Raw genomic sequence first — 12,325 nt, 5'->3', positions numbered from 1 at the left:
TCATCCATTTAAATCTTTATAATGTGCATTGTTTGCTTAGACAGGGACATTCAGTGAGTATGCAAGTGACCTTGTCAGGAACAAAGCCTGAGGCGATCTCTCATTTCAGCACACAACAAACTGACAGAGAAGCATCAGAAGACGAACTATAAAGTATTCATGCACAAGCCAAGGACGCCTCAAGCTCGGAGCGCAGGGCATTCATTAGCCCGACTAAAAGAGTGAGTGACCAGTGGAAGTGCACATGAAAGTGCACTTGTAGTTTCAGGAGGAGAGCATTGGAATGGCACCATGACCATGTTGGATTTCAGCTTTTTTTAACACTGACCCACTTTTTCCTTGAACTCATAAAATAAATTCTATAAAAAATGGAAAAATCTTTACATTTGTACATTTTTGTATATAAACCCCGTTTTGGCTTTCCATGATTAATCTTACAGGATATTATGCAGCTGTAAATCAGGGGAGCAGTTTCCAGAGGTGATGGGGGGGTAGATAACCCCCAATAATCAAAAAAGCCATTACAAACCCCCATTATTTATAGAATGATAAATAAAAACATAGCTACAGTTGACACTTCAACTTCCTAAGTTCAAACCAAATCTACAACTGTGCTGTAAAGATTTCTGAAAGTATATCTAATTCAATTTTTTTTTTACACTTTCTAAGATTTAAAGGATTAGGCCATTTTCTTAAAAAAAAAAAAAATCCAGATAATATACTCACCATATACTCATCCAAAATGTTGATGTCTTTATTTGTTCAGTCGAGAAAGAAATTATGTTTTTGGAGGAAAACATTCCAGGATTTTTCTCATTTTAATGGACTTTAATGGACCCCAACACTTAACAGTTTTAATGCAGTTTAAAATTGCGGTTTCAAAAGACTCTAAACGATCCTAAATGAGGCATAAGGGTCTTATCTAGGGAACGATTGTCATTTTTGACAAGAAATTAAAAAATATGCACTTTTAAACCACAACTTCTATCTTTGATCCTGTGACGCGCCAGCGCAACCTCACATAATTGCGTAATGCCATGGAAAGGTCACGTGTTACATATATGAAATGCACATTTGCGGACCATTTTAAACAATAAACTGACACAAAGATATTAATTATCATTTGACAACATCGGAACGGTCCTCTTTCTCCACACTTGTAAACACTGGGGCGTAGTCATTCGTGACCTCTTGACGTGATGACGTATTGCGTGAGGTCGCACTGGCTCATCACAGAACTGGAGATAGACGAGAAGTTGTGGTTAAAAAGTGCATTTTTTTTTCTTGTCAATAATGACAATCGTTTCGCTAGATAAGACCCTTATTCCTCGTTTGGGATCGTTTAGAGTCCTTTGAAACTGGAAGTCTAAACTGCATTAAAACTGTTACGCGTTGGGGTCCATTAAAGTAAGAAAAATCCTGGAATGTTTTCCTCAAAAAACATAATTTATTCACAACCGAACACCGAAAAACATCAACATTATGTATGACATAGTGGTGAGCAAATTATCTGGATCTTTTAAAGAAAATTGACTAACTCTTTAACCTCTTAAACATTGGCTACTAGGTTTGATATACCAAAATTGCTTAAAATACACAAATAGATCACATTCTGGTATCAAAAAAATCCATACATTCTTAGTAAAGTTAAAATTGTACCCAATGTTAAAGGTAGGTGATGTTTACTAAAACTAACTCCAGCACAATTTAAATCTATTTCTCAAACAAGTATAATCCAGAGTGACACCAAATCAAGCTTGTTTTTGTTCAAAAACGGCTATTTTTTCTTTTCATGTGGCTCTGAAATGAATAATTGTAAGCTTGAGTGACACATCTAGCGCGTCTCATCGGACCAGCTTTCATCAGCTTTTTGTTTAAATCCATTCATAATCCCACGCCCATTTGAAGATCCGCCCCCTAAACGTCGTCAGTCAACACTGATACTGTAATTAGAAGGAATATTTACTGCCCACACACAAGCGGGAGAACCTAAACCTCTTTATTATTGTAAACCTGCCAGGAGAAACCGATCCTGATGAGCAACATTGCCAGACTGCCGCTGGTAGGTGAGAGTATTGTGGCAGCGAATCATTTCGTACCAGTCTCCAGCAGACGCTTGTGGAGCAGGCTGTTGGGGAGGAAGGCCTCATCTTTACAGGACCGGATCTGGGTGCCCACCAGTTCAGACCCAGTGGCCAAGATGCGGGCGTTCTCCTCGTTCAGGTTCACGCCAGCCATGGATGCCACATCATTGATGTCATCATCATCCCTGTGGACATAGATGGAGTTGGTACAATTCTGGCATTCAGAGCATGAGTGCGGTGTGTACGCAAACACACCCACACACACACGTATGCATACATATATACACATTTACATATATACATACACACACACACATATATAAAAAAAAATATGATTTTAGATCTTAGTATTACAGGTCTCAAATTTCTGAAACTTTCTCAAGGTTTCCGATGTGAATAATGTAGGTTTTCTTAAAGCTTAGTTAGGATGGGTTTAAGGTAAATACCTTGCCTAATTATTAATTATTGTTTAATAATAAATCTATTATCAATTACCCATAACAACAAATAAACAATTTTCCAAAGACCATTCCATCACACCCATTCCCAAATTCTCTTGTGCCCCAATGCCATTAAAACACACAATTCTAGAGAAATGCTGCCCCCTAGTGGACTCTGAGGAGCATTACCTGAAAGTCCCGCCCCCAGGGTCATTGAGCTTCTGTTTTTGATTGGCTAAAGCTTGAGCAGCCACACCCATGGGAGTCCTCACTTGAAAGTGCGTCCCAACAGCACCTGCAATAAAACTCTTAATGACATCGGCCGTTCACTGTACGATTTTATGTACATAAGCCACAGTAACTTTGTTTAACTGGTTTTTAAATAGACCTATTGAACTCATTTAGAGGATCACTGCTGCATTACCTTGAGGACGGACGGTCTGTGTGAGCATAACCGGCATTCTTGTAGGAGTCACCTGGACTCCAGGCCTCTTAACAGCCTGATGAGAACAAATCCACAGACGATATAATGACAATCAACGCTGTGCTACCAATTAAAACACCACAAACAGCAAAATAATTGTTGTATTGTGCATAAGTACCATAGTGGTAGCAGGAGCCAGGCTGGTGGCCGGCCTTATGCTAGATACCGTGGAGGTCAGCGTGCTTGGTGCTGGAGCCTTGATGGTGTTCACCGTCACGGCTGTGGAGGTGCTGGAGGTTTGGGAGAGCTGGGTTAAAGACTGTTGGGAGTTCAGGAGAGTAAGACGCAGAGCTGGCAGACTTTTCTGTGTGATGAGAGAACACAACAGGTTAATATTTAGCAAAAATGTATTTGGATGGTTTTTGTAAGTCCATTATGCCAAAAATGTAAGGGTCCTACCTTCAGAAAAGGGATCAGGTAGGGTTGTGGAGATGACTTCAACTCTGTCTGCAGGCGATTCGTGAACTCCTCGGGCTCGATTTTTGCATCCTGTGCAGACATGAAACACCAGTTGCTGGTTGATTAGTTCAAATACTATGAGTGCTTTTTGAAAAAATATAATGTTTATCACCAATAGGTTCAAAAGAACTTAAGAATCCTAAAAAATATGATTTAAACAAAAAAAGCAATTCTGAATCAAATAACACTGACATTCGCAACATTAATCATTAAGAGGGTATAGTTCACACAAAAGTAAAAACATTGGTGGTCTGTGGGCAAGTCCCTCAGCTTTCGTTTAAACACGAGCCGGAGAAATTATGGGTTAAAATTAATGCAAACTAATACTAGGTCAGATCTTGTGTTGTTAGTAAACATGCTGCACAGAGTTTTGTACATGTGTAGACCGTTTCATCGGGCGCACGTGCGGTGACAAGATAAGCGTCTGGTCTGAACTTTACTTCCGGTTTCTGTTTGTTTAAAGGTCTGTAACTAGTTACTGAAACTGAACTCTTAAACAAATACCTCGTCAAAAATAACAAATGTTTTGCGTTCCTATGTAATCTACGTGTTGTTTATTTTGCTTGCCTATATAAATAAACTGCCCTAAAAGGACTTGGTTGTTATTTATTCTTCGCAGAGTTTACCGGAAGTTACGTGAGGACCACGAAAGCCGCTTGTTTATGTTGTTACTGCTGAAACCGTCTATATATGTAAGAGCTTTATCTGATATTTCAGAGCAAGTGATCAAATAAGCTTGCGCAACTTTTACACACTTGCAAAATGAAACAAAAATGAAAGAGTAACTGGGGTGTAAAACATCTTGAGCTCAGCCACTTTCGACCACATTCAGAGGTAGTCGAAAACACATTTAAACGGATTGCTTTTGTAGTGTATACGCTCATGTGGTCGGATGGTTCGTGCAGCTACAAAGGACAGCCTACCTAACGCCTGTTGATCTAATGTGATGTACAAGCACAATGTTTTTCCATCGTACATGATTACTAGTGTGAGCCCACAGTGTTCAGCACGGTCTTTAGGCAACTAAAGCGGCTGCTCTCTGCCTCTTTCAATATGGTTTCATTTTGCAAGCATGTAAAAAATGTGCAAGCTTAATTCATCAATTGCGATAAAATATACAAGAAAGCTCTTACATATACATGTACAAAACTCTGTACAGCATGTTTACTAACAAAAAAAAGCCGCGATCATGACCTAATATTAGTTTGCGTCAATTTAAACGCATCATTTGTCCTGCTCATGTTTAAACAAAAGGAGAAGATATCACCCACAGACCACCCCTTCAGTTATCAGGATCGGAAGTGGACAAAAGACATGAATAAAATATGGACGTATTATCCGTTACGTCACCCGTAGGTTTGAGAAGAGCCCAAATTAGGCATTATTTTAACAGCACGTCACTCCTGGATAACCAAAAATTGTCAAAGAGGCGGGTGGACAGAAGGTAAATGGTTGCTGAAACCATGGTTAGGTTAGGCAATTTACCTGTCAATCAAGCGGTAACGCCCAAAATTATGCAGAACTTTAAGGCTTAATAAAATTTAAATAGATGAGTCTAAAGGCATTTTACTATAGGGGTCTATGGGAATTGACTCCCTTTTGGAGCCAGCCTCTAGCGGCCAGTCGATGAATTGCAGTTTAAGTCATATCCGTGTTGGCTTCAAGACAGAGACAAGAAGGTTGCCCCTTGGTGTAAACGTGAATGTGTCTCTCTTGTCCACTTGCGATCCGATCGACCAAAACAAACGCATCTTAATACCAGGTATAAACAACCCTTAATGTGTAACAAATAGAACAACAGCGAGTGTTTTCATTACACTTATAAGTCATGTGGAGTTGTTTATTTAATACTTTGGGTCATTTTGAAGCTTGAAGGGTTTTCTGGTTACCGAGGTAGTCCCAATCCACTTCCATAGTAACCAGAAAACCCCAAACAACACTTTAAAAAAAAAAAAATCTGTGTTTGGGTTCTGAAGAACAACAAAGACATTAGGGGTTCGAATGACATGAGGGTGAGTAAATAATTATAAAATTTATATATAAACTATATATTTATATATTTGGGTGAACTATTTCTTTAATGCATTTGTATGCAATGTCAAATTTAATTGCTTCCCTGAAAGTGCAGATGTTCTTTAAAACATCATGCTGAGACAACATTTACTATCATGATACCAGAGCAAATGGGGGATTTAACAATAATTGAAAATCTCACAGAAGCAAAAAGTGTGCAGAAAGTAATTCAAAATTAAAGAAAAAGTAGACAACAATAGACAAAACACTTATAGATGTCAGGGCTCCACAATATATTATTTTAGCATCTGCATCGCAATGCATACACAAGAAATAGTTACATCGTCAAATGTGCAATGAAGTAAGGCAAACATTTATCAGTTTACAAATATATATATATATATATATATATATATATATATATATATATATATATATATATATATATATATATATATATATATATATATATATATATATATATATATATATATATAAAAATATATATATAAATATATATATATAAAAATATATATATAAATATATATATATAAATATATATAAATATATAAATATAAATATATATAAATATATATATATATAAATATATATATATATATATATGAAGAGTTTGGTTCCAAAACGCGATAAACGCCATTTTTGAAAAAAATGAGTTTCTGCCAAAATCAGTATTATATCAGGTCAGTAGTTAAAAGTAAATAATTAATTTTAAGCAAAATCAAATATCCGCCGTGTTATTCTCTCATCTTTTCTCCCTTTTTTCCCAAAATGCGATAAACGCCACTGCTCCTTTTTTACAGAACGCAATAAATCCATTTCTGATATTACAGCCCACCGTTCACGCAATGTAAACAAACAATGGCGGACGCGCTGAGTCCACGGAGTGCTAGTTTTCCTCATCTACTTTGTACTTCGTGATCAACAAACAAAACAAAATAATACTTTAATTGCATCGCTAAACCTGTGATGGTTTTCTGTAATGGGTAAGAAACGTAAGCCATCAGCATCTATTATTTTCCCTGAGAGGCACTCGGGAGACGGGTGCTTGTTCTCCCGATAGCAAGCTTCTCATGCTAACACATTGACCCCAGAGGATCTTATGAAAAACTTTACATAATTTTACTCAAAGTCAACGAAAATCGAGCAGGACCAAAAACATTTTACAGCTGATCTCTGTGAAAGACGTTAAGCGAGGACGTCAAGTAACCGCAATGACAGTGATCTTAATATGACAAAGTAAGTGTTTTGATTTATGACATTAATGTTTATATTTTTAATTAGTGTGTACAACTAGTCAACTAAATGAATATAACATGGCAAAGATTAATGCACATTTATATAGGCTATTGATTCAATAGATTTATAGCATTTTGAATAAAAACTTGTCATGGATTTATTGCATTTTGTGGAAAAAATTATCCGTTTTTATAATAAATCTTTGAAAATCAACTTATGGATTTGAATTTTTTATGTTTTTATAACCTAAAGATGCTATGTGAAAGTTTGTAACAGAAAATAGTTGTTTTCATCTTGTCACTTTCTTGGTATAGAAAACACGTTTTTACCAAAATTTGTCAAAATGGATTTATTGCGTTTTGGAACCAAACTCTTCATGTATATATATATGTATATGTATATGTATATATTTTTTTTTCTCAAGTTGCCAGAGCTGTAGGGGAAATGCAAAGAAAGCTGATAGTTTTTAATTTTCCATTAAGATGAAGTGCCCAAAAAATTTAAGTAATTCTTCTCAAATAGACCTATTCAAGTCACCTGGTGAAATCATCCTATTGTAACTATTAATAATATTGTAACTACGATTTCCACCCAAAATTCTGCATTAATAGAAAATAATTACTCTCAAATCTTTTAAAACAATTAACCAATACTAAAATTGCAAACTTACCAACAGATCTTGTACTAGTGCCTTCACGTTCTTCGATGTTTCTGGTGAGGGGGAATTATGGGATGCCAGTTTGATGAGCGTTGCTAGGAAGTTCTTGCACTTCTTCACGTTCTCTTGCATTTCCTAAAGTGAGAATTCCAGGATGAAAACCATGAATACATAGGAAACAAGAGGAAACCATTTAAAAACATATCAAGAGTCTCAGCACCAAACACAACTGATTTCATTTCATTCGTTTTTAGCAGGGTTATTATAGTTTGGGATTTTTAATTAAATTTTTATTTTGTTTTGAATTTTAAATAATAATTTAGTTTCAGTTTTTGTATCTACTCCGATTGTTAGTTTTAGCTTAGTTTTTCAGGTAATTTAGGTCTATCAGTACATTTTACACTTGTCAAAATTTGAAGCAAATCAAACTCTTTAATAAACGTTGTCTTAAAAGGTCTTGTCTTAGGACATCTTTGATTAAGTTTTTTTGATCCACTTCAATGGACTCTATGCACGGCGGTGCTTGACGTATTTCCGGTGAAATCTCAGGATGCTGGACTACTTCCGCCAGTCATAGAGCTCAATGATATTCAGGAACGTTGGTTGCCAAAATAGCCAAAATAACACTGCAAATTTTGTTGATGCTTGTTTAATTTACATAGAAATAACTTATACTTCACATTTAATACCATAATGACATTTAAACGTATGAAAGTATATTTTTATAGACGGGAGAACCGAACTTCTAGCCACCACTGGTGTGTGTCATAGTGTTCACAGCATTAGACTCAAGCATGACAACTTCTACACTGCTACCCTGTCTCTGCATTAACACTAGTTTTAGATAGAAATTGCACTGATAACAGTGCTATTCATCTCTTGTTGATATACTTATGAATTTTGTATAATTGTTATCATCAGTACTAGCGAAGATAACATCTGTGGTTATACGAGCAAAATGTTAGAACAGTAAAAAACGTGTATTTTGCGCATTTATGTATGCTTTATTAATAACAAATGCAAAAGACAAATAGAAAATTCATATCAATGACAACAAGAATAACTTCAGAGAAAAATAAAACACACACACAACAAACTAAATACACGGGGTATTAAAATAAACAAACAGCACAAGAAATAAACAAATAATGGAATAGGTTTCTTAAATGGACTTTACCATAGTCAATAGTTCTTTTTGCGTTGTTATTTATATCCTATAAAGTTCCAAGATATAACTCAAAAATATATAAGTAAAAATTTTTTGACAATCGACGTGAATATACAAAAAAAAAGGTATTAAACGTCACATTTAATATCAGTCCTGCTGCAGTTCGTGTTGCTTTTTCCTCATATAGCAGTGAGATTTCATTTACGTCTTTTAATTTACCTGACACTTTAAGATAACATTACAAAGACATTAATCCTGAATCATAAAAACAGCACAATGTAAGCTCTGCTAGTATGATGAGACCATCATAATGATTACAGAGATAAGACGACTTGCAACCTTTCTCGAGTTTGCACATCTGGACAATTCTTCACACATCACAGGTTGTAAATTTGGGTAAATCCCGCAAACAACATCACAGGTTGTAAATTTGGGTAAATACAGCAAACAACGAGTACATTTTAGCGATTCTGCCGTCACTCCGCTTTAAATCTCTCGTACTGGAAACTAAAGAGCAGCCTTGAGTTAAATGCGAAAGTTAAGCGTGCATAGAGTCCATTGTTGACTACTAGTGTAGATTTATTTTTACTTCAGTTAATACAGATGAGTAAAAGACTTGGTCAACTTGTAGTTTTAATTTTTTTATAAAACTGTTCCCTACTGAGTTTACATAGTTTTTACATTCATACTTTATATCTAGGCTCCATAACACAAAACATTGTAAAAACAAAAGAAAGGAAAAATATGAACTCTACGACTCCAAGTAGATCAAAAAGTATGTGGATGTGTAAAAGATATACATTTCAGCAATCCGACAGAATTTACATCTTGGGGAAGACTCTTTGTTTCAATAGTGTAAATGTTGATTCATCCCAGTGATTCACTTCTTTGGCTTTATTTACCAAAAGATTCATTCAAATTTTTTCACTGATTATGACTCAGAGACGAACTGTTGTTGATTTGTATTACATAAATACACCAGTAGGAATGAAAAAGTTTTGTGTGTGTGTAATAGATGTGAGTCAATGATTTTTTTGACAAAAAACTTTCAGAACACCAACCGTTTTCTTTACAAATGACAACAAAGCGGATCAAAAATGTTTTTATTAATCTGATTCCTGTTCTTTGTTATCTTCTTGTTTGCAATGGTGGATCCACTACTTTTCTTCCACCTATCCTAAATTTGCAAATGTTCTGTAAATGACGCGAATCAATGCTGCCCTTACTGTCTCGTAGAGCATTTGTAGTAGAGGTCTTCTCGGGTCCAAAGAAATGTACCCGACCCGAAATAACCCGAATCACTTCATACCCGAACCCGACGTGCATAAATAAAAAAATGTTAAAGAAAGACCCAACCCGAGACACACCCGAGAAAATTAGACCCGAGTCCGACCCGAACTAGTGAAAAAAAATTTTTAACCCGTCTGGAACCGAATGTAAACGGCACTGACGTGTGTGCATTCTGCAGACCCACGCGCAGCAGTCAGACAGAAAGAAACTCCGGTGGCTCCATTCGTTTTACTTTATTATCTGACGACGACACCAACGTAACCGCTAAAATGTACATTTATAATTGACTGACATGTTTGTCTCAACAAAAATGAACCTTCCGACAACCACACAATGTCGCAAGCGCTCTTGGCAAACAGATGAGAGGTTTGAAAAGGACATTGACGCACACAGGCGAGAGAGTTCGGGTATTCTCGGGTCCGTTCAGAAAAAACACATTCATTTTTAAATTACCCGAGACCCGATGCCGCTATTATTGTACCCGACCCGTGTCCGAGGCACATGTGAAACTTTAGATCAGGTCTCGGGTCTGACCTCGGGTTTTCGGATCTAAGTGGACCCGTGAAGACCTCTAATTTGTAGTGCATATGTGTCGACCATCCACACTTACAGTACATTCATGGGGCGAAAGCTTCAACGCTTCCCATTTACTTTTAATGGGTGACGTCACGTGTTGCCGAACTGAATTGTGGATCCGTCAACGTCGTGTTGAACATTTCTCAACTGTTCAAGCCCCAACGCGTGCGTCAGCCAATCAGATTGACTTATGCTAATAACCTAGCGCCAGCCAGCCAATTACAGTTATGCAAGACTGGAGCATGTGTTGTGGCCACTGTGATTGGCTGTTGGCCACGCTTCAGACAAGTCTTCCGTCAAGCGCTAACGCTTTCGCCCAGTGTGAATGTACCGTTACGCGTGATAGGGCATACTCTGGAAGCTGTGTGCACACAAGACAGAAGTGAAAAAGTAAAGCATACCCAGGCCTTATAAGAGGTTTCCTTTAGGGTCCCCCCCAAATATAATATTTAAATTGGCAAGACCTAAAAACTTTTGTGATGATGTAGCACAAGTGACTTATACATCAGCTGTCTCGAGCAACATTCATGCTGGCCCCCGGCGATCCAGCATTCCTAAGTTTCGAGTCCTGTGCAATACTACGCATAGCATCTGCTTACTTGGCATGCGTGACCTCCATTCTCATTCAATTTACTCACGAACGACACCTTTCTCCCTTGTTCATATTTAAAATTATTAATTTAGTTAAGAGTGTATTCAGCTTAGTAGATTCAACCAAATATGCCCCATCACATGGCTCATACTTTAGGTCACACTTTTAAGACCAGAAGTAACCGAAAGAGTGATGCGTCTGTGAAAGTACAGGAATGCTGCACTGAACTGTCCATGAGGAAGTTTTTTGGAAAAAGTTATTTCGGGGGTTATAGGTTATTTTTGGAAATTTTGTTTTAGTTTCAGTTTACGATAATACCCTTGGATTTCATTCCTAATTTACTTATCATTGACCTTTGAAGCCGACAATAGGAAAAACTGCAACAAAAAAAAAAGGCAAATAGGTAACCCCACACTGTTGATGGAGGAACAAAAAATACACACTGTACCTGTAAAAAAAACATCACAGTTCACATAAGGAGAGAGCAGTGATACCTGAGAGAGGACCGGAGATCTGTTTGCTGGGGCTACAGCTGTTGTCGTGGTGGGACTCTGCGGGGTCAGCGAGGGTTTTAGGACCGTCTGCGGCGCAGGCTGAACGCGAGCCCCTGCTGTAATGACTGTGGTGGTGGGCTTCTGAGCCGAGGTAATTGTTACCACTGCTGTTTTCTGCTACAAAAACAAAAGCCATGCCGAGTTAAAAATAATGATTTAATGCGATCTAGCATTGCCTGCAGTGCTCGCTGAATCTACTGCATTATAGCAACACTATTTGCCCAAGTTGTGGTTTTTCTGTTTGTATTGAAAGCAATGATATAAAAACAAAGACTGGGTAACAGAAAATAATACAGGTTTGAACCTGATGATGAGATCTACTAGTTTAAACGGGATCAAACATTCTGTGATCTAGTCACTAAATAATTTGGAAGTGGTCAAAAATACATAAAGCATTGCATTTCTAGTGTACATGGTTATGTATCCTGATGCATCACTGAAAAACTGAAGTGAATGAACATGCACGAATATAAACACACATGCACAAGACTTTACAGACATCTTCAGCACAGCAACAGATCATATAGATCTAGTTAATACAGAAACACACTAATATGACTAATAAACTTTCATAAACCATCTTAGATTTAAATGCATTTGTATTTTTGAGAATATGTAGGCTTCCTATTTTTCCCCTTAAATACAAATCACAAGTGATCACATCATCACATTTACATGTAGGCATGTGGCAGATCTGCTTTTATCCAAAGCAGCATACATTGAATTCAATCTATACATTTTTTTCAGCAT

The 12,325-nt window shown here is 36.9% G+C and overlaps 1 protein-coding gene across 2 annotated transcripts in view; it reads right to left on the bottom strand.

Annotated features, from left to right (window-relative positions):
- Positions 1–12,325, bottom strand: part of LOC129433953 (transcription initiation factor TFIID subunit 4) — a 60,188-nt gene that overhangs the window by 45,474 nt on the left and 2,389 nt on the right. Inside the window, exons 3-9 of one of the 2 annotated variants that reach the window (XM_055192699.2) lie at positions 11,516–11,689; positions 7,408–7,530; positions 3,408–3,497; positions 3,127–3,312; positions 2,949–3,024; positions 2,714–2,819; positions 2,100–2,269 (exon numbers count right to left, since the gene is read on the bottom strand). In XM_055192699.2, the coding sequence (XP_055048674.1) occupies positions 2,100–2,269; positions 2,714–2,819; positions 2,949–3,024; positions 3,127–3,312; positions 3,408–3,497; positions 7,408–7,530; positions 11,516–11,689 (925 nt within the window). Of the gene's footprint in view, positions 1–2,099; positions 2,270–2,713; positions 2,820–2,948; positions 3,025–3,126; positions 3,313–3,407; positions 3,498–7,407; positions 7,531–11,515; positions 11,693–12,325 lie in introns of both variants that reach the window. The other variant, XM_073868742.1, reaches the window with a different exon arrangement.

The sequence above is a fragment of the Misgurnus anguillicaudatus genome, chromosome 6 (assembly GCF_027580225.2).
Source record: "Misgurnus anguillicaudatus chromosome 6, ASM2758022v2, whole genome shotgun sequence".
Classification (NCBI taxonomy): Eukaryota; Metazoa; Chordata; class Actinopteri; order Cypriniformes; family Cobitidae; genus Misgurnus; species Misgurnus anguillicaudatus.
The sequence above is the reverse complement of the archived record's forward strand: the minus strand, read 5'-3'. Positions and strand labels throughout refer to the sequence as shown.